The 23,201-nt window shown below is 44.8% G+C and overlaps 1 protein-coding gene across 1 annotated transcript in view; it reads left to right on the top strand.

Moving 5' to 3' along the window:
• UBE2O (ubiquitin conjugating enzyme E2 O) overlaps nucleotides 1-23,201 on the top strand; it is a 92,676-nt gene that overhangs the window by 43,991 nt on the left and 25,484 nt on the right. The window contains exons 2-6 of the mRNA XM_019494191.2: nucleotides 8,412-8,471; nucleotides 16,043-16,153; nucleotides 17,175-17,272; nucleotides 18,945-19,008; nucleotides 22,372-22,515. Coding sequence (XP_019349736.2) covers nucleotides 8,412-8,471; nucleotides 16,043-16,153; nucleotides 17,175-17,272; nucleotides 18,945-19,008; nucleotides 22,372-22,515 — 477 coding nt within the window. The remainder of the gene's footprint in view (nucleotides 1-8,411; nucleotides 8,472-16,042; nucleotides 16,154-17,174; nucleotides 17,273-18,944; nucleotides 19,009-22,371; nucleotides 22,516-23,201) is intronic.

Below are 23,201 nucleotides of genomic sequence, written 5' to 3'. Positions count from 1 at the left end.
ATCTAGACAGGTTGCCCTAATGAACAGAAGACCTATAACATGTTAACAATCATTTGCAGGAAGATCTTGGAGGGCAAAAAAGGATGGTAGGTAGTTAAAAAAAGGATTGAGATACCCATGCCTCTCTTTCATGCACTATCTGTCTCAAAAGAGAGAGAGTCTGCTTTCACCCCATCTGAATTTTATCTTCCACTTGGTCTTCTGTAACAGTGCAGAGCACTGTTTTTTCATTTGATTCTTTGGCAGGTTGCTGTGCGCTTCCGACGGGTAACAAAAGGGTCTCTCTGTACATCTCTTTAAGAGCAGAGTTTGGCTACTCTTACAGGGCACTTGTTCTAAGTTTGAACCATGTCAAAACCACTTCAGGATTCGGATAAGAAGCTGTTGTATTCCTGGATGGCACACATCAAAAATAGTCAGTTGGTAGATGCAGGGCTCTTTGCTGGATGACAGGACATTTGTGAAAACACCAAATGCTTCCTGTCCTCACTTTACAAAATAGGAACGTGAGGCACAGTGACTTGTTCGAAATCACAGCAGGCATCTGCGTGCAGGATCAGCTGGGATCAGTGACCAGGACAGAACTGGAAGAGGTTCACAGATTTTTAAGGCTGCAGTGGATTCAAAATATTGACTTGCCAGCATCACTGCAGTTCAGAAGAAAAACTTGTGTGTCTGGAAGAGGCAAAACAGAAAATCAGTTATATAAACGTGTGTGTGGAGTTCGGGACAGAATCCATTTTACTTTTACAATGAATGTGTTCTTAGTATCTCTAATATTACTAGCTACATCTTTAAATCCTTCTAGAAACTACTCAACTTGAACTCCAGGTGTCATGTGGACTGCAGATGATACACATTGTGCTGGTGTCATCCAGCCTATATTTGGACACTTCTTCAATGGGCTATTGAGCAGCTGGGTACCTGAAACAGTAGTTTCACACATTCAGAATGCAATTGTGTATCTTATTTTAGACAAAGGTTGATAAAACACCTGGCACTAAAATGTTCAATCTGAAATGTAGCAGTTTTAAATAAAGATTTAAGCATTTAACTTAAGGAACCAATTTAAGAACTTGGGCCTCATCATCTCATTTTCCTATTGGAGACTACTATAGCTGAGCTCCTTTTTTTTACTCTGGAGACCTGCAAGGAGATGCCCTGTATCAGTTAGAAGACCCAAAGTCGCTTCTATTTTGAGCTGTACGATGTCGTCTGTTCTGCCTGCAGTAGTGATAATGTCTGAATTGAGGTAGGTGTGGACAGGAACAGGGATGCTGGGAGAAAGATGAGCTCAATGCTCTTCAGGGATTCTTTGCACCTTAGTAAGGGTTCTGCCCCTTTTCCTCCAAAGAGAGAATTGAGGATGACTTTGACTTTTAAGAAGCATTTATTCCAGAGAGGGTGATAAATCGGGGCCAGTAGAGATTATGTATAGGTTGGCCCGAAGATCTGGGCCTCATGGACAAGGCCTGGGCTCACGGCCTGCAAGGCCTGCCTGTACACTCTAGACAAAAAACAAAAACACAAAGAACAAAAGGAGTATTTACATATATACAGTTCTGCCAGTGGGGATGCCCAGGGGGGCCTCAGGGCATCAGGGGTCGGCCCGCAGGAACAAAATGCAAGGTCTCGGCTCGCTAGGTGCGCCTCTGCACCTTGAGCAGCTGGTTGTCACAAGGCAAGGAGCAGGCGTCCCGCCTCGACTCGGCACAGTCCCCCCGCTCAAGGGCCCAGCATTCCTCAAAGGTGGACACCGTCCGCCAGAGGACCACGTGCTCGAATTCAAGTGGGAGGATACTTACTTCTGAAGGCTGCTTCTCCAAGTGCTGCTGGCACCGTGAACAGAGCAGAGGGTCAGCTGCATTGAGTCACTCAAGGAGGTGCTGTTAGTAAGTCCTGGCGACAAAATCATTGTGGGGGAAAAAATCTTTGATTTCCCTGGATATTTTAACTGTGGAAAGTCGTACCACACTGGGAAGATGAAGGTGACTGAAAAGTGGTAGTGGAGGAGTGACTGGAGGAATGATTAAGAGGACAACAGCATGGTTGGGGGGTATAGTCCTTGTGTTTTGGCATTATCAGGGAGAGCGCTGCAGTGGTTCATTACCTGTGGCTATAGCAGACTTTTTCCCAAGGATTTGTTTGTCGCTAAAATGACTGTTCCTAGCCCTAGAAATACAGGTTGCTATAATAACTTAAGGGATATGAGTAGCACTCAACAACAGAAATACTAAACGGGGACTCCTGGGATGTTTCCAGCTGGGATCAGTGACCGGTAGTTAGAAGAGGTTCATGGATATTTAAGTCTGCAGTGGATTCAATATATTGACTTGCCAGCAACACTCTAGTTCAGGGAAGATGCAAAAGAGAAATTAGACTTGCAAAATACCAGAGATTCAGTCCATCTCTCTCTCTCTTTTTAGCGTAGGCTTTTCCTGTGATGCATAGATAAAAATGAGGACTGAAATAGAGCTACATACCTACTTTTTTGCATACTAGATATTTTAATTAAAAGAGATCTGGAGCAATAATTACTTCCAAAAGTACTGATTCTTCCTCTGGCCCCCTCTTATCTCATGGTCACCATGAAAATGTATCATCCCAAGCAGAAAGGTGTTAATCTGCTTTTCCAAATGCTCAAGCAAATTTTAAGGATTTGAAACAGTGGTTTGAAAAAGGCCATTACACAAGATATTGAGGAAGGAGTGTGGAGAGCCCCAGGGCATCTGGGATGGAGAAATAAACAGGTTTGAAATGGGTCTGTGCAGACAGCAGCCTGGGTTTCTAGTATTCTTGCTGGCCGAGTCCTGTTACTCAGTCCCTCCAGAATCCAGTTCAGATTAGGCTAATAGTTGCTTTAGTAATATTAGGAAGAACGTATTAGTTGATCCAGCCAGCCAGAATCCTAGCTAGTGTATCCGTTACTTGGCGTATTAAGTCTTAAAGGTTCCTGCTACCAGCAGCCAGCCCCCTCCTCCCCCCCCTTCCCCATCTCTGTCTTCAGGGGTGCGATAAAAAAATCATACCTTGCATTTTCTTTTCATAAACAGCTGTTAGCTGTTCCAGAAGAGGATATCTTATGCCTGTCACCATGACTCCTCCATGTCAACATGCGTTTTGTTTGTGGAGTTCATAATTTTTAGGTTAAATAGATATGTGCTCATACATGGGGTATAATCAAGACTAAGGTGTTCTTTTTCTTCCCTTTCCCTTTCTTACTATAGAGCACTCCATCTCATCTCCTAAGCACTTGTGGTATTTTACAATGTTAAATGATCCTTTTGATGGCACAGGGAGTTTTCTTAGCAGCCTTGAAGGCAGAAGTCTTGGCATGGGTGCATTAAGTGTGAGTTTCCTTCCTAACTTCTCTTCAGCTGTTGATTTTGGAGAGCATCTCTTGAGGGACGTTCGGTGCCGGTGACTTGTTCAGTCATTGCCTGCTTGGAGGGCCAGCAGACAGGCCTAGTGGTGATGCATATGATCAAGATGCTCATCTCAAATGCTTAAATGCCAGAGGCTGCAAGTGAGAGAGGAACAGTGGAAAAAACCCTGGTTATATCCTGTTCACTCCCCCTTTCAGCATCCACTCTGTGCCATGGATGCTGGGCAAGATAGACCTGTGGTGTGACCCAGTAAATGGCAATTATGTTCTTATCTGTCACTTCTGTTCCGTTACCAATCAGTTCACTTCACCTATGATGCATTTGTTCTTCAGATCGTTGCTTGTTTTCTAGCTTGCCCTTTTATGCTGTTCTGAGCAGAGCGCAGACTGCTTATGATTCCCTGATGTTGTAGCAAATGCTTGTTTTGCTGTCCATGGCTGTCCTGTTGCTTGCAGAAAAACTTGCACCTTTTATTCCTGCTTGAAGGTATTGAATTAGACCAGGGGTGGTCAACACCCAGCTTGCAGGCCAGATTTCTGGACCTGGGGGGTGTACCAAGCCCTGTGTGCTGGATCAGGTGCTAAATCCCAGCACACACTAACAGGGGCCAGTCCTGGCATGCTGGGGCAGGAGGGGGTGTTGCAAGCTCCCACGGACCAATCCTGGCAAACAGGAGGTGGGAGGGGGGCAGCACTGGGTTCCCAGGGACCAGTCCTTGCATGTGGGACTTCATCTGGCCGCCCATGGACTGGCCCCACCCCACTCCTCTGGCCCACAGGACCAAAAGGTGGTCCTCCACACAGTGGTGCTCAACTATTCAGTCACCACCCCCAGAAGGGAAAAGAGGGGGGTATATCAGGAAGGATTTTGAACACGTCCTTTTAAGCTGTTTATTGGATAGCTAGAAACCATTTATATTTGCACAACGGGGAAAATGGTAGCTGGAGTCTAGGGCTGTGCAAAATTTCGCCGGCTGTTTCATTCCAACACTGTTTCAACTAATTTCAAGGTCGAAACGGCAAAATTGGAAGGAAACAAACGCCGTCGAAATAGCCTCAAAACAAAACGAGGCTGGTCAAAGTGTTTCAGAAGTAAAAATGTTTCGACCATAGGCTGGACTGACTTCCCATCCCCTGTGGTACAGCGCACCAGGGCAAAGGCAGGCCCAGGTGGGCTGCTTCCCAGGGCCCCGCGCTACACTGCGCTGGGGGCGGGAGGCAGACCAGCTATTTCGACTCGAAATGAAATTCGAAACAAAACACTGTTCCGTCGAAACACAAGGCGAAACGTAATGGTGCTGTTTTGCACAGCCCTACCGGAGTGCATGGTAAGACATTTATCCACTGCGGGAGTGATTCAGTTTCAAGCATAACTGAAATACTAGCTTGGAAAAGCTTAGCTGGGGCCAAAACTGTCGTCCCTTGGTTTTAAGCTGATGAGAGTTCTGTGAAATGTGACATGAAGGATGTACACCTGTCTTTATTTTATGCCCTGTTTTGTATGAAATAAAAAAGCTTGCTGTTCACATAACCATCTTGGATGCTTCTCTGGTATTAAGGCGACATTTTCCATTTGGCTTCAGAACTGTTTGCTGTTTATTACCTGTCACAGGTCTTGGCAAACAAATTGCTCTCCTTTTTGATCTGCTAGCAGGAGGTGGTATTTTGGGGAGAGAATCTGACAGTCCATCTTCCATTAGCGTTGGAGAGCCATAGTGTTCAATCCCCATGTAACGCAGTGAGAATTGAAATCTAGCGTATCCTGAAAGGGCTACAAACAGTATCAGCAATAGACTCATCAGGCATCTTAGAAGTTACATGTGTGCCAATAGACTACTCCAATTTAAAATTGGAATCAAAGCTTGTGTTAGACAGTATTAGCTGTGAAGTTGCTGCCATAAGCAAGGGGCAAAATGACTTGTATTCCTCCATTTTGGTTTAAAATAAAATAGACTTAGCAAGATGTTGTCAACTAGCATTTCCCAGCTGAGGTGAGGCTGTGGTGCTTGGAGCCAGGTATGATGCAAGGCTGAGCGCTGTCTAGGGGCAAGGCATCTGAATAGTAGAAAGAAATGGGTTTGTGCCAGGGCTGGTGTGTGTAGGTGGTTACACTGGACTCATCATCACCACTGCTTCCAAGGGCTTTCCCTTAGTACATTAAGCAACATGACTAACATCTGTTGCCTGTTTTTGGTTGCTCCTCCTTTGGCAGTGGGAGGAATGTGTATAGAGTGTCTTGGGCTGGCAGGACGATTATTTTAAATACACGTGTTGCTGTGTGTTGGAGAAGCATCCCTTGCCATTGGAAAGGCGTGAGGGTTTTTATGAGGCCCTTACTTGGAAATAGCTAAGTAAAGGAATTGGGACTTCAGCTTCTTGCTTCCATTACCCAGGCATTTGATTTTTGAATACAGAAAGGTGGTTTTAGTACTGGTTTTTTTTTTTTGTAGGGATAAATTATGAACCGGGTGTAGGTTTGGGCTTGATCGTGCTTTTTCAATACTTAGATCCATAATTTGTGATGAAGGGACAACACTTTGATTGGTACCATTCTTTTGCAAGGTACAATACAAGAGAAGGAGCTTAAGTGACTTGAATGTCAGGTGTTTATGAACTGTTCCTTGAAGTTTTCTTCTGGGGTTTAGTAGCCAATTGTGAGAGCAGAACTTCTCCCCTGCATATACAACAGCACTGCTTTGCAGACTCATTCTAGTCACCAGACCAGGTCAGTCTTATCCGCTGTAAAAGGGGAGCTACCTTTTTCAAGCAAGGAGATTTTAGAAACCAGAGCAATGGCAACTTGCAGAGACAAAACTCTGTGTCAATTCAAGAAGGATCTAATAAAAATAAAAAATAACTCTCTCAAGTTAGTGGTGAAGATAAGTCCCAGGAAGGTGGTGTGCTCAGGCCACGTCCTCAGTGTGTGAATCGCTAGCAGCGGGGTGAGAACACTAGTTCAGAGCTGTTACTAGACTATGATAAATAGTGAAACGTTTAAGTAGTTCCAGGCTTATTTGGCATAAGATCATCTTGTCGCCATTATGGATACTTCAGGTGCAATATATAATACGTAACAACATAGAATGACTTGATGCTATGTTAAAACGTGATGCATCGCAAATTTAACCACCAGGTGTCATTAAGAATAAATTACTCTAATGCATGTTGGAGTGTAAGCTTAATTATACTTTTTCAGCTTCAGAATAAACTAATTCTTAAAGTAGCCAGTGCACATTTCTCAGATTTGACAATTTTATTGGCATGTCAACACTATAATTGCTGGCAATTTTAATGTTAAAATAATATATTATACTGATAGCAAGTCATATTAGATTAAATCTGAGGAAAAGCTTTCTACCTGTAACAACCCTAGAGAAGTTGCTGTCTCTCTCTCTCTCTCTCTTGTTGGAGGTTTCAAAGAGTGGCTAGAGAGCCATCTGTCTGGAAGGTTTAGAAATAGCAAATCCTGCATGTTTTCAGGGGGTTGGATTAGATGACCCTCAGGGTCCCTTCCAATTCTGTGATGATTATCAGTGACCTCAGAAATACTTTAAACTCTCTCTAGTCCTGTGAGGTGGGAGAGGTGACGGAGACAGTAAAACCATTTCAGATGGTGGCATATGGGCATAACATCCACAAAGACGGACACAGGCGCAGCTGGGAACAGTCCTAGAGTTAATCATAGGCATGTTACTCTTCTGCCAATAACTAACATGTTTTAGTAAAAGAAAAAAAAAAGACTACACATACCAAGATGTTTGGTTTGGTGCCAGCTCTTGTGTTTGGATTACAAAAGGCCTCGTTCTGGTGCAGGATTTATACCAAATGCTGATTCATAGCTGATGATGAAGCGGAGGTAACTTGAGGTTGGGATTGATGGGGAAGGGCAGAGGAAGCCTCAGATGCTTTGATTTAGAAGTAAGGTGTGACATGCATTCTGTCCTCCACTCCTCTACTTTGCAGGACACTTCTCCAATGTGGCAGTAATGGTACTTAGCGCGTTTTCAGTGCTCTTTAAGTGCGCCAGAGGCATTAATGTATCCTCAACCCTGAAAAGTAGGTCACTTTTGCTTCTGCTTAACAGACGGAAATGTCTCAAAATGAAGCTCAAATGACGTGTCAGAGGCTGCCCAGAGCTGGGAACTAGAATTCGGGACTACCTGCCTGCTAACGGCACACCAGAGGCTGCTACCCCATGCATCCCCTCTTTCCCTCACTTAAATGAGTCCAGATGCCTATGGCTGCATATGAACTGGTACTTAGTGCATTATGGCTGTACAGCTGCTCCATTTTCAGCCACAGTCATCCTGCAACTAATTTCTACCTCATTACTGTGAAGTGTGGATTACGAAACATGCCGTAGATGACTAAAGGTTTCACCTCCGCTTTTAGTAGTGCTTTATTGCCACCTGGCAGGGGCGTGCTTGACCGAGTCTGAAGGCGCGAGCAATTTTTCAGAACAGGTATTATAGGTTATGGCTTTTTAACTGTTTGGCTGCAGGGCTAATGATTTCTGTGTTTTACTTTTGTTGAGGTGAGTGCTTGGTAGAGTAGAAAATACAGTCCCCTAGTATGCATCCCTAGCTGAGACCTGCGTGAGATGCTTTATGGCAGACTTGGGGGAACCTGGGCTACATCTGGGTGAATAGTTGTGGACAAGATGGAGAGAATCTTTGCTCTGTGGATTTGAATTCCACCTCTGCCCCTGTTTCCCCATTTATCAGCATACGAGACATAGGCTCTGGGTGTTTTCCATGGCTAATACCCCAGGGGAGTCGGGACTTCTGAATCTTCTTTCTGCCTTGCTGCTGATTTGCAACATAATGAATGTAGTGAATGGATGCAATATTTTACAAGTGTGCTGAGAAACTTAATAGGTATATAAAGGAACATTTTAAAAGGCTCAGGACTCCAATAACGCCAAGTATGGGTGGCTAAATAAAGTGGCATCTCATCATAACTGACCACATGTTATCTGAGGTCATTTAACTTGATATATATCATCTTTTTTTTTTTCTTTCCCCAGCTGAAGCTTGAGGATCGCTCTGTGGTCCCTCGGGATGTGGTCAGACACATGAGCTCAAGTGTAAGTGTTGCTTTCTTACTACTTTTCATCACAGTACTATTGCTTGGGTTTCTAAGAGATTGAATCTCCTAGGTTAGAAGTTGAACACATCTAGTAACTATCCTGGTTCCACTTTTTTCAGTCTGTTGGATCAACGTAATCCTTTTGAGGGCGAGACCTGGATGGAAGTGAGACATTGGTCACACTGGAGATATGGGATCAGCTACCCTGTGGTCCAAGCCATGGGAGTACGCTGAAGCAAAGTGCTTTACTCTCTACTTGGCTAACTTGCATTCCCAGTCCTGCCGTAGTCTTGAAGGGCTCAGGGGTGCTCTCTTAGCTGAGAGCACAGAGCGGCTGACTGGTGCTCCAAGCCCTGGGAACATGTGGGAGCCCTTCAAGACTCTACTTTCTTGGCCAGGAGCACTGATCAGCACTGGCCACATGCCTTAAACTGAATATGAGGGGAACCAACCACAAAGCTATTGCACATTGTGGGCATGTCTACACAAGGGCATGTCTACTAAAAGCGCAGTAGACTAATTCTGCTGCGCGTTAGCGCGTCACAGCAAAAGCTGTGCTAATGCACAGTAAAATAGTCTACTGTACATTAGCATCACTAAAAGGTGGTCCATCAGCACTACTGCACGGTACCACCAGTTACCGTGCATTGAGTTAGTACCCATTATTATGGGTACTAAATTTTAATGTGAAGTAACAATGGTGCATTAATGCATGTGTAGACGTGCCCATTATGTAATAACTTTGTGGCTTTTTAATATTTTATCGTGCAATTAGTTGCATGAACATGTGTCCAAGTCACAACTGAAGATGTATGACATAATTAACCAGTTAGTATCATCCAGGGGCCTCAGTTTTAGCTAGTCAACCATGCCAAATAATGCTTTGGATACCTGTCAGTTCCTTCCTATACACAAGATGTTTTCATCACAGCAGCTTAACCAGCATTGGAGCAATATTACCATAAGCCTTTTTCGGTGGCCTCAGCATTCAGAAAGCCCACATGCATACTGAATCTTGTGCCTGCAGCAATATCTGTTGGAAGTAGCATTTCCAAGGGGCAAGAAAGGCAGAGTTCTGTTGCTGTAAGCTGTGCCATCTCATGGAGCAGAAGCTTGCAAAAGACTTCCATTCAGCACCACCACCTGTTTTGTCCCAGGACCTAGATGTAAAAAGTCCATAGGCTGCTAAGACATGATTTAAGCCATAGTATGTGTCACAGCCTGTTCAGCAGAAGTGGAACTAGTGTTTGTTTAAACAGGAGACTACTCTTTGCAGACACCATTTAAAGCCCTACTTGCCCTGTTCTGCAGCATTCACGCTTTCTAGAAATGTGTGGAATTGATTGCATGACGGGAACGTTGAAAATGCTGTTCAGTACTCATTATGAGAGACGTACAATCCCTCCAGGAGCTTATCTAGCCTGGCAATCTTTTGCTCTTGCCAATTGGTAGCCTATAACCCTTAGCCATATGTTCTGCCATATGGGCATCCATAGCTTCCGATTTGCCTTCAGCATCATCACCACCTGTTGAGATGCGGTAAATAATTGGCCCCTAACTAAGTTATTGCAAGCAGGGTGACTTGCAGCTGTGGTGAATGGGTGGGTGGCAGAGTCCATATTTGGGCCTGACAGCAAAGATGGGCAGAATTTTCATTAGACAGTTTTGGTTTTTTTTGGCTGAAAAGATGTGAATTCAGGTTGATCCAGAGAGATCATGATTGTGTACTGAGTTTGGTAAATTGTTTCAGTGGTGGGATAAAAAAATATGAAGTGAATGTGAAGTATAGTGATTTCAAAGTGAATTTTTTTTAGATGCTTTGTTTCAGAATTTGACTTCAGCTTTATGACCAGTTTTTCATATAATCTTAAAATATTTTCTTAAAATGTTTTGGGAAGTGGTAGCAGAGCAGAAGAGCAGTTATTTGTGAAGTCCCACCTGGCAGCAAGTGGGAGGTGGCTAGAGTAGATTTGATTTAAATCATTATTTAAGTCACTGGTAGTCAGGAAGCCTCGATTTTTATTTATTGTGCTCTACAAAAAGTGTGTTCTTGTTATTTGATATCTTTTATTCATTTAACTTTTTGAAACTTTGCACTTTTAGAGAAAGGTGTAAGGGCTTGGCTGTGTGTACACAAACTTGCAGAGACAATAGGTCTGATGGGTGGGTAATCAGTTCTGTTATCTCATCTCCATATACTGCTGTTAACAAGGATGTTTTCTCTGGAGCAACAAACTCTCCCTGTGCCTAAAAGAAGGGCATTTTGTGCCCCAGAGCTTGCAGAGAATATTTTTTCCAACTATGTATCTGGTCTAATAAAAGATACCGCATTTACCCAAAGAACCTTGTCTGCCTATGATCTCTGGAGATGCAAATCCACAGTTTGAGAACTGAAACTAAGCATCACAGAGTGCGATTCACAGAGATGCTTAATGGGATCTTCTAGACTGAGTCCCATTGGGCAGAGTGGTTTTCTTTTAATCTTTTTATCTTGGGGCTGGATTGTCCCAGGCTTTGAGTGGATCAGAACAGGGCTGAGACGGTCATTTACACATACATAACTGAAAGACAGTTGCCTAAAATTATCCCTAGGTGGGGGAAGGAAGGAGGGGAATGCTTGGAAGTGTTATCTTGGTGCTATAAAGGCACTTAGGAAAGGACAATGAATTTGCAGGTCTGTAAGGTTCCAGAAGAAAAGGCTTTTTCTGGGGGGGGAACCTGTTTTCAGCCTAAAATTCAAATCCATGGCTGATGTATTAGCTTCTCAGTGATGTTCTCTATAAAAAAAAAAAAAAAAAAAGGTATTTTTCTTCTCTCCTCCTTCAATGGAACAAGAAAAGGTGGTCGATGTTTATAATGTGGAGGTATGGGAGTGGGATTTCCTTCCCCTCGAACATATTTTGAAGGTGAGTTGTAAGGAACACATTTTACATTGTTCCCTTCCTTCAGGATCCTTAATCATTAACTGAATGTCAGAGTCGGAGTACTTGCCAAAACCCCAAGTGCGGGCTGGTTGCCTTATAGCAGTTGGCTCAGCAAACGCACCGCATGGAGCTGTTTCTATATTCACGGCACTGTCTGAAGGGGGATTCTGAATCTTTCATTAGTCAGGAGGGGAGAGGGCATGTTTACAAATGCATGGCTAGGTGGTTTCTTACAATTAGCAAAATAGAAAATAGGAGATGGTTTTCCCTGAGGAGCATGCTGTGAAGGACTTCTGTCTTTGCCAAGTGGAACAGACGTGGTTGGAGGCAGCCATCACTGCTGCCACCGGTAGTCTTCTTTCAAAAGGGATTAGAAGCAAGTTATAAAACTCAGCAGAAGGTTCCTTGCCCTTGAAGAGTGTTATCTGACAGACAGCTCGGATGGTTATTTTTTGAAGTAGGAGGGGATGGTATGAGAAAATCTTTTTTTTTTTTTTTTAAAGAAATGAAAGATGTGAGGGAAGGTCTGGAGAGAGCAGGGGGCAAGGACCTTTCTTTATCGATGTCCCATCATGTTTCAGCCATGCTTCTGTTAAGGGAGAAGGAGAAGCATGAGCTGCTCAACTTTCCTGTAGATCTCTTAGGATGGGAAAGTACACTGGATAAATGAGATGCCTCCCACAAATTTCTGGGTTTCTCCAGCACTATATGTGCCATGTGAATGCCAAGAGAAACAAGATGGATGCCCAGGAATGTATTCATTACAGCACAGAGGGTTTGAATCATTCAGGTTTCTAGACTCAATTTAAACTGTAATCTGAGTGCTGGTCAGCAAAACACCGTCTTTCCAATCCCATCCAATTCTCACTACTGTTTTTTGTGAGAAATTGATTTTGGAACTGAGCGGTGAAGTCTCGACTCAAACGATGTGTGGCCATCCCTGTTACTTGGCAGGTGCTATGAGGTTGGACAGGGCATGGTGCAGACGGTCTGAAATGGTTGATGCAGAGTTTGGGGGAACTTGATATGAGAGGGGTAAACTGGCATGCTTTCTCCTTGGAAATAGCCAGACCTTGTAGTAAGCTAATATTCAGCAAACAGCCACAGTTGGCGAGCAAGATGGCCTCCCCTTTCAGGACTAGCTTGTTTTATATTACAGTAAAATACATTAACCTCAAATACACAAGGGGGACAAGCAGAGTTGGGCTTCGGCTGTCCTGAGCCTTCCCCCAAAGTCCTTTTCTTCCCTCTCTCCCTCCACCAGTGATGTACAGCCATGTCTCTGAGTACCTGTCATGGAGGAGAAGCAAACCAAACTAACCCCAGCCCTTCTGTTGTTGTTGACTAGGAAGTGCCAGATGATGAGTGTTTAAAACAAGATCTGTAGTAAGTAGCAGAGTATCACGGTTCTGAAATAGCAAGCAAGACCTTGAGGTGATGGAAGAAGGCAGGGAGGCCTTTGCCCAGCAGAAGAGATGGCTTTTTGTCACCTAGGCCAGCTTGGACAAGAAGCACTCTAGGAGATGTACATTGAATTGGACTCGGTAGGCATTGCCATTGCTTCTGAAGGGGAGTTTCCACTGCAGGGGAGCTTGGATAGAGGAGAATAAAAAGGCCAGAGGGAGGGAGGTGTTGTATACTGGGAGCCTTGGAGAGCCCTCCTGGCTCATCCTTCTCTGGAACCATCTTTTCAGTGGGGGTTTCTCAACACTCAACAAGAGGCAGTGCAATTTGCTCTTCTCAGTTCAATTCTGTACTTTCCCTGCATCTGATGCCACTTCTCCATGGACTTGGTATCGTTGCCCTGCCCTACCCCTAACCAGTTCTGTGCTGACTCTTCCTAGCAGGCTCCACACCTCTGCTTCTGAGCCATACCCTGTTCTCTCCATACCCTGTCCTCTCCATAGCACTCTGGGCCAGGAGGCCTCTCGGGATGGACTGGAAGGGGTAGGGGTGTAGGGTGTGTGGACACACAGCAGACAGACACTGCCAGGTTTGTTGTGTGTTGCAGAGTGCTGCCTTGTTGGGTGCGTTTTTGGGTGTGCTGCTTCAGTTAGTGAATGGGAAAACAACTTTCTGAGATGCATGAAACCAATGGGGAGATTTCTGAGATATCTGTGGTGGCTTTGGGAAAACCGTCAGCAAGTACAAGAGTCAGTTTTGTATGGAAACCCTACATTGGTCTGTTCTGATTTGCTTTGCTTCTGTGAGCCCCTCCATCTGGGAATGAAAAGTGAGGGATCAGAAACCATGTGTTGGGGCTTACAAATCGCTATCTGTTAGAGCAGGGGTGGCCATCCTGCTAGCACACATGCCACAAGCTGCATAAGCAGCCTCTCTGGCACATGGCAGACCAGGAAAGGGTCAGGCTCACAGTGGCAGATTGAAAAGGGGATAGAAGGCAGAGCAGCAGATCAGGCAGGGAGCAGAAGTCAGAGCACAGAACTGGGAGCAGAAAACAGAGCAGCAGATTGGGAAGGGGAAGAGGTTTGGCATAGCACTTGGGGAGGGTGCAAGGCTAATTTGTAGCGCACTTTCCAAAAAAAATTAGTCTCCCCAGACTTGCAACATGGTTTTTGGAGCGCTAGACTCTTCTTGCACGGACACAGAGGTCCAGAAATCTTTTCAGAAAGAAATAAAACATTGAGAAGCATTCGCACAAGCCAACATGTCTGGGTTTTCCTACCTCGCATTCCTAGCAAATGTCTGAAACCTAAGGTAATGAACTGTGAAGAATGACGTGAGGTGGGTATCGAGCATGGGAGGAACAGGGCAGATGGAGGCAAAGAAATAAACTGCTACAGTTAGGTTTCTGGAGGCCAGATTTACTGACCAGGGCTGGTGTGAGCTGTGCAACCAGCAGCCATCCTAGAAAAGTGAAGCATGGTTCTGGCAAAAATTAGATGAAGTCATTGAATGTAGCTCTCTGCACAGTGTAGCGGTTTGTGTGAGATTTGTAGTAGCTCAGTCAGGTCACAGATCCTAAGAAGTCCCTCTTGGTTTCTGCCCCACTGTCAGAAGTGGGTCTGAGAGAGTGATTCTTCCCTCCCATAGCCAGTACAGTGTAGGGAGGGTTGTCATTTGAGAGAGGGCTGTCCAAAATGAACCTCTGCCTGCATACCCCTTCTTGCCTCGTCTCCCAGGTGCACGGAAAGCAAGCCCAGCTCTGTTCAGAAGAGGAGGGAAGATGCATTGCTGACACGCACAACTCTGCTGTGTTCAGCGGGGGTTAGGACAGGCTCACCCGGATTGCCAGGGAGGAGGAAGGGAAAGGGCGAATGAATGGCTTCTGTGCCTCTGCCTTGCTGTCTACAGCCCTGCTTTGTGGCTGGGGGGGATGGAGGGAGAGGTGAAGAACTGTGGTTCATTTGAGCAGTCTGTTCCAGTGCTTCCCCAGACACTCCTCCACTGAACGCATGTGTCCGTTCTTTGACTGCCTGTCCCATGAGACCAGGCAAAGCCCACTGAGCACCAGCAAACTTGGATACACCCCAAGAACTGGACCTAGAGCGTGACTCAGTATTTAACCTGCGAGACAGGACAGCGGGTCTACGTGGGGCAAGTTTAGGTAGCTGTTCAGCGTCTGCATGGCCACATCCCTTTAGAGCATGAAGTTTCCATTACTAACGGACCTTGATGTTGGAGATAAGGGTAGGCACTGAAGCCAATGGGAGGCAAGCGTTCTCCATGCCATCCCACAGTCCGCTTTTGTAATGGACTGTAGTCGTTAATAAATAAAGCTATTGATTGCACCACCTGTCAGGAGGCCGAAGGAGTTGCAGCGTTTGCCAGAATGTTTGGGCTAGCAGCTCTTCCAGGCCAGGCTGTGCCATATGGTTACGCAATGTGCGCCTTGCACACTACCTGCCAGTCGCTTTCTAGAAGGCTTTCTGCATCCTGGGTTCGTTGTCTGCTTTTTAAATTAAAGCTTGTTCTTTGGTTCCTTACTGCAACATGAGTGAGGCAGATAATAGCAGTGTCTTCTCATGGGACCAGCAAGCAAGCAGTTTGGCTTGAAATCTTATGATTCACTGCATTGGGTCTGATGGAAAGAGTCCCCGATTATCTCCTCCGCTTGCTGCCACCAGTAAACGAAGATGCTAGCACGCGTGTTGAACCGGTAGCACCTGAGCACAGAGAGTCTCTTGACTGCTGGTGCTCGTCCTCCCCGCCCCTGCATAGAGCAGTGCCTGCAGGAGAAAATCCAATTGAGTTGCAGGGAATTGTTAAGTGAAACAGTAACAGGACAGTGTTTCTGGGAGCCAAGCTATAATGGATGCAAATGCCAGAGTGCTGAACAAGCAGCAGCTGTCTTACTGCAGCAACTGAAGTAGCTGTCTCCTTATGTGAACAAGGCAGGAGGTGCTGGGCTGCGGCAGCAAGAGCTATTTATACTTATAACTGGGAGCAAGGGGTGAAAGGATGTGGTGCAGGCAGCTCCTCACCTGATCCTTGACGTTGGGTGCTTTAAATTGTCATGAAGTGCTCTCACCAGAGCATAGCGGTGCCTGTTCTATGGGGAATAGATAGAGGGCTTCCCCTCCAGGGATTTCTGCTCCTTGTTATCTGTATGCTGGGCACACGGATATCCCGAGAATTTTCCCCAATCGATGACCCTTTATTTTTTATCTTCTTGTGTTTCCAGGACAGCCAGTGTGGGACAGTCATCGATGTAAACATAGAGTGTGCTGTGAAGCTGGTAGGAACCAACTGCATCCTCTATCCTGTCAACAGCAAAGACCTGCAGCATATCTGGGTGAGATACTGCTCCCTCCCTCTTGATGCTTCTCCTGCAAGTGAGAATGACTCGCAGGGGCAACATTTGTATTCTGGGCAAACAGTTATCTTTGGAGGATGTTGGACATCAGTGTTTCCTTGCCTACCTAAATCTTACCAGAAGCATCCTTGCTGATAGAGGGAAATGCATTACCCCCCACCCTCTTACCTCCTATATTTCTGATCACACTGCGAAATCCGGTTAACTGAGTCGGCCTTAAATAGTGTGAGAAGCTTCTGCATTGTGATTAGCTCATGTGATCACCTGACCATGGCAGTCCCATGGCAACAGCTTAGTCTTGGCCTGCAATGCATACAGTTACTATATCAACAGGTTGCAAAAATGTTTAAAAGAGCAAAGCATTTATCTGTCCAGCTGGAAGTCCTCTCTGGCTTTCCCTGCCTTTGCTATCTCTTGAGTGGGTAGGTGATTTCTAGCTGATCAAATGCGAGAGAAGATTTGCTGTTCATTTTGGTGGTGGTTTTTTTTCTTTTCTTTTTGAGCAAATCGAGACTTTGAAACAAAATCTGGGAGGCTGCAGTCGTGCTGCAGTGAGATACCCACAGATGACCCTCTAAAGGATATAGGCTTCTCTGCTCTGGTGGAAATAACGTGCTCCCACAGACTAGACTAACTATATTGTTATGTACTTAGCCAAGCTTCCTTTGCCAAAAAGAAAAAATGATGGCTTCTTTTGCAAAACTCTCTATTCCTAATAAAAACATTTGAACAGCACTTTGCAAAAGAATAGATAAGGCCCTGCCCAAGTTAATATCCATGAAAAATAAAATTATTTCTGTTGTTTAGAGAATGCAGCTTTCCTTGCTACATTTTTCCCTGAAAAACAACCACTTGTACAGTGTACCTTGATCCCAGTTCACAGCAAACACTGCTGTGTCAGTTCTGAGCCTCTGAGTGAGCAGAAGAGTGCTCGCACCAGTCTGCATTGAGGGGGTACTTACGTGAGTTGTTGGGGGGGTTTTCACCCTTTATCTTACAGCCATTCATGTATGGTGACTACATCGCTTATGACTGTTGGCTGGGCAAGGTCTACGATTTAAAGAACCAGGTCATCCTGAAGCTCTCCAATGGAGCCAGGTACTTTTCTTGCTTTTGCTACAGAGCATTTCCCTTTACCCACGGGGTTAGTAACCTTAGTCTGTTTAAGAAAACTAGAAGCAGCCTTAGCATCTCACTCAGGCAACCAATACTCTGCCCAGGAGGCCGTTTGCTCAGCTGTAGTAGGGTTCAGAATACAGTCGGGACAAAGAATAACTTTATTATCTCTCTGGTTGAGAGAGATTGGGGTTAATGGCGACCAACAAGTGTGTAAGCATCTATTGGTGACACATCTTGTCTGGTCAGGTAAAATTGATTCCTAATATCATAATCATCCAGAGGTCATGGTCTTGAAGGGAAATCCTTTTTTGAAAAGTGCCTGTTATCTGTCCCATTCTGCACCCCCTCCTCCTGTCCCACCCCAACTTCTTTCCTGGATCCTGCCAAGGGTATGTCTTCACTGCAGGAGGTATTCTCAACTTTGATTTAAAACAACAGGGAAGACGTGGTAACTCTACTTATAAACCTGGTTAGGAGCTTGGGTGAAAATGTCTAAAGGTGCCTGCAGTTGAACCTGATCTGTTAACCTGAGTCATTTTGTCTTCGCTGTTTTCAGCTTGCATTGATACCGTTTTTATCATTGAAGACATGCAAGTCACAGCTGCTGACTTCCTTAACATATCTCTCTTAAAAGCCCTGCAGAACAAACCCAACTAAGAGAGGGGGCTGGAATCTATTCTTTGGCCGTGATAAACAATATTACCATCTAATCAGGGATGTCAAACTCATACTGTTCTAAATCAAGTCTCTGAATGCAGTGAGCGTAGCTGAGGGCCTGCTGTGACCAGTAAAGTTTTGTTACTGATCCACGAGAGCAAAGGAACCTTGCTCGACACTCCAATGCAGTGAGAAGCTCACTTTTTCTAGTTGGCAGCATTGCATCTGTCTCTCTAAAATGAACAGTGATGATAAATGGGGGAGCACTGCAGTGCCAGGTTTGAGTCCCTCTCTGGAAGAAATGCAAGTAATTCTGCAGATTCTTACAGATTACTTTCTGCATCAGGTACAAAACTTTGCAGTTTTGAGGAACCTCAAACGCATGTTTATCTGGGATTACTAGCTCTCTTTTTTTAAGAAAAGAAAGCCCTCTTTCTTGCTAGTTGTATAATTTTTCCGGCTAGCTGTGCAACTTCCAGTCTTCATGGGTATCTGCCAGTAGTCTGGGCATGGCTGTGTAAGAAGTGACATCTGCTTCAAAACATCTTCCCACCAGTGAATCATTTTGAAATCCCACCACAATTCTCACATCCGGGAAGGTGTTTGAGCAGGCCTGTTGAGGCTAGTTTTGCTAGTTTTTCAGAACTCGGGTTCCAGCGCTTGTGAAACGTATGTGATGTGAGAGCTTGGAGCAGCCAGTGTGCTAGCATGTAAAACAGTCTCACCCTGCATCCCACTCCCTCCTACATCTCTTGTACTCAGTTGAGCATTTTAATGTGTATGCTCAGGTCATATCTACAATTATGGGGGTGGAATTGGGGTGGGGAGACCCCTTTTTATCTTGTTCAGACTCAGTAATGAACTGCAGTCTGGCCTAGTATTGGTAAATCAGGCGTATGGGCACACCCATCCAGACAGCACATTGCTCTGCATGGATCTGACTGTTGAGGTAATTGATCTCACCATCACCATCTCTCCACCACTGTTTAACCAGATGTTCTATGAGCACAGAAGATGGAGCAAAGCTGTATGACGTCTGTCCTCATGTCAGCGACTCGGTAAGTTGTTGATCCTCCTGAGGCTGTTTACGTTAGTCTGAAATTCCAATTTTGTAATTTCCGTGGGAGGAAACCGAGGCAAAGCCATAGCAACTAAAAATAATTAATCCTACAACTTGGTACGAGAATCACTGAAAAGGTTTTACAAGATCTTTTTCACGTGGGTGGAGCACTCTTAACAGGACACCAACTTGAAAGCAAGTTAATGTTTGTAAAATCTTACTCTGGTTAGCGTTCCAAGTAACACGCATAGGTGCTAGGTAAAAGAAGGTGAGGCCAATAACCTTTCAAGTGACTTATAAAAATACTCACAATAAAGCCAGTTTCACTTTTTCCACAGTATAATCACCCCTACTTGAAAAGGCTCTACTGTAACTCAACTGTTTCAAGTAGCTGGGTTGGCCAGGCCACAACCCTTTGCAGTTTTTCTTAGTTCCCAGGTTATTGCATGTATTACTTATTAAACCTAAATGGAACAGTAAATACAGTTAGTGAAACGGACTAGGATCTGGCTGACACAGCTGCTAGTAACATCAATAGGATGAGAAGAACCCTTTTGAAAGTGCTGAATGGAGTAGCCAAAGCATATACTGTTTTGAGTGGTGCTCTCAAACTAGGATGCTTGAAAACTAATTTTTGAAAACTCACTTTGTCAGTCTACCTTCTTTTTAAATCCTGACCTGTTTTTTGTTTTGATCTTTGCTATTTCCTGAATGGAGAATGTGGCTGGTGGTTCCAGCATGAATGGAGACAGGCCCATTGATAACCAGGCTGAGACTAAAGAACACCCACCCTTCAGAGGCTGTACATTTAGCTCAGTTTTTTCCTCCCATTCTTTGTCAGCAAGAATGCATTGGATATTGCTATGAAGCGTTTTCATTATTATTCATAATAGTAACAATATTGAGGGGGTTGACTGAAGGAATTGTGTTAATGCTATTGACATTTTTTTGACATTGCAGTCGGTCTCATCCAGTGAAGCTCTGTTAGGTCACTAGAGACAAAGCAGTGCTTGTGCTGAAGTTCAAATGCATCCTAAGTTAAATATGATCCCTCTTCTCTTGAGGGATCTTCTTTCTCCAAAGAGTTGGCTTCTGTCTAATTGTTCTCCAGTGTTTTATCTCAAAATGGAAATTGCTTCTTTGTAAAGATAGAGCTTAGTTTCGTAATATGTATTGTACTGTAACAGTGACTTGTCATTTTGGGTGCACAACTTGAAACACCTTTTAAAGGGGCCTGACTTTTAGAATATGCTCCTTGGCAATTTTTCATAATGGGGTTTCTGTACTGTACGGTATTTCCAGTGGAAGCACACAGAAATGGTACCAAGAATACTCATAAAAATTCTGAGCACTAGATCAGGAGTGCTCAGAAATAACAAATGGAGAGATGCAATGGTTAGCAATTGTCCAGACCATTGCCCCTCTCCATTTGTTATTTCAGCCCACTCCAGATCTAGTGCCCAGAATTTTTATGAGTATTCTTGGCCTTTTATTGATTTAGATTTTATAGCCCTGCTTTTTGTCCTTTTGATGCATTATGTGACTTAAAATATTCAGTTAAAAAAATCCTAACACATGTAATTGCATTATTAAACCTCTATATCCGCCCCCGCCCCTGTTTCTTTAGCTCTGGTCACCCCCAGTGTCGACAACAAAGAATACCTGGAAGGTCATTGGTGGCTTGATGATAATTTATAACTTAAAGATGAAAACCCTTGTAACGCTAATGACTAATTCCTCTAACATGTCCATTGGGTACTTGGGAATTATTATTCCCGTTTGGCAACTGGTGAAGCCAAAACAGCACAGTGACTTGCCAAAAGCCATAGATATTCTTGTTAGAGCAGGGGTAAGAAATCAGGTGTTCATGGCTCCCAACCTAATGTGTAGGAGACAGTAACTCTGTCATTCAATCTATGGCTGCAGCGATTATCACACTGTTGGCATTCTAAAACAGCATATTTTATGAATAACATGCTGGGGTTTTTTAGGTTAATTTCATGGGAAATCACGGCCAATGCAATACATAGAAGGACAGGATGGGACCTGTAATATCATCAAGTACTGTCCCCTGCCACGAGCAGTAGGTTATTGGGCTCAAATGAGCTCAACGAGGTGCTTGTCCAGCCTCCTCCTGAACACCTCCAAGTGTGGTGACTGGACCACCTCTGCTGTGAGCATGTTCCAGATTTTAGATACCCTTACAGAAAAGAAGTTTTTCCTAATGTCCAACCTAAATCTTTCCTGTTAGTTTGTGCCCATTAGTTCTAGTCCTCCCTGGGGGTGCCTTTCTGAAAAGTTGCTCCCCTAGATCTTGGTGTTCAGCCTTGACACTTGTAGGCCACTATCAGGTCACCTCTCAGTCTTCTCTTGCTCAGCCTGAACAAACCCAGTTCCCAGAGTCTCCTCATAGGGTCTATCCTCCAGGCCCCTGCTCATACAGGTGGCCCTTCTCTGCACCCTTTCGAGCTTATCCACATCCTTCCTGAAGTGCGGTGCCCAGAACTGGACTCAGTACTCCAGCTGTGGCCTCAGCAACACCGAATAGAGGGGGAGGAGCACCTCTCTGGATCTGTTTGTAACACAGCAGTGGCTGATCCATGCCAGAGTTTTGTTTGATCTGCTGGCGACGTCCGTGCACTATTAGGTCATATTCATCTTCTGGTTGATCGTCACCACTTGGTCCCTTTCAGGTGCAGTGCCAGCCAGTAGACAACCACCCATCATATAGTTGTAGTGAAGGTTCTTCTTACCCAGATGAAGGACCCGGCACTTGTCCCTACTGAACCTCATCTGATTGCATTCAGCCCATAGGACCAGTCTGTTGGTCATGCTGGATCCTTTTCCTATCCTCAGATGTCTGCATTTCCCCACAGCTTGGTGTCATCTGTAAACTTAATCATTGTGCTTTCCACCCCCTCATCCAAGTCATTGATAAAGTTGTTAAAGAGCACGGGCCCAAGCACTGATCCCTGAGGGACACCACTGGAGACCAGACAGACATTCTCAGTTTTTGTGAAAACCGCAAATTAAGTGGACCCCTAATCTCGACTGTCCCCTGCATTAAATCAAGCTCCTCCATTTCTTGCAAGTACCTTTGCTTCTCCCCAACCTAGTTGTCATCCTTTGTGACAAGCAGGTAGTTGCTATAGAGACTGGTAGTATGGCTTAAGCAGAGGAATGAGCCAGCTCTAAGAATAGGGGAATCTACATTCTAGCTTCTTCTGTGAGAAGTGTCCGTAGTGCTTAAGAAAGGAGAGGAACGTATAGCTCTCGTGTCTTTGCAAACAGAATGCTCTCCGGTATCAGCTATGTTCTCTAAGCTTATGGTTCCTTTATGCTGCTTTGTTTTTTCTTTCAGGGTCTTTTCTTTGATGATTCATATGGCTTTTATCCTGGGCAAGTTCTCATTGGACCCTCAAAAGTCTTTTCCAGTGTGCAATGGCTCTCGGGAGTGAAGCCTGTCCTGAGCACGAAGAGCAAGTTCAGAGTGGTGGTGGAAGAGGTATGGGCTGGCTAGCTGACACATGGCTATTTGCTAAGGGGAGCACCAGGCTGGCTGGCAGCTTGCTGGATTCTCGTTAGCTTGTCTAGATCTTTTCAGGACAGGGGTGGGAACTGATGGTGGCTCTGCTCTTCTGATGTCTCCACACAAGTGCTGTTTGCAGGGTGAACATCAGGGTTTCTGCTTGCTGAGCTGATGGGAGCTTTTGAGCACAAAGTTAGGAGTTGGGGTGGTGCTTTAGGGTATGTTTAGACTGTAGGCTACCCCTTTTTTTCACCTTGTCCCTGTGGTTATCTCCTTCCCAATCACATGTAGGAACTTCGAGATGAGACCTGTGCTAGCGTGGGGCCAGGGTTCAAGAGGAAGTAGGATGGGGCTCATGTGGCAGCGAAGTTGGGATTCTCAGAACAAGCCTGTAGCTGGATTGCCACTACATGGAGAGAATTGGAACCATCTCTGCTCTTGAAACTCTGAGTTAGGCCTTCCTGTCCCTGAAGAGGAGGTTTCTGACTATCTGAGCAGTTTAGGGCCCAAGGATAGCGGGGAATTTGGTTGAGATTCAGCCACGTTAGGGTTCCCTAAAGATTGTGGTGTGAGCTGTAACCTCTTTGCCAAGACAGGCATAACCATAATGGAAGAAATAGAAACTCCGCAAACATTAGCGGTTGTATTTTGAGCATTTTAGG

This window comes from Alligator mississippiensis, chromosome 8 (genome assembly GCF_030867095.1).
Source record: "Alligator mississippiensis isolate rAllMis1 chromosome 8, rAllMis1, whole genome shotgun sequence".
Lineage (NCBI taxonomy): Eukaryota > Metazoa > Chordata > Crocodylia > Alligatoridae > Alligator > Alligator mississippiensis.
Note: the sequence above shows the minus strand (reverse complement) of the source record. Positions and strands in the feature narration are given on the sequence as shown.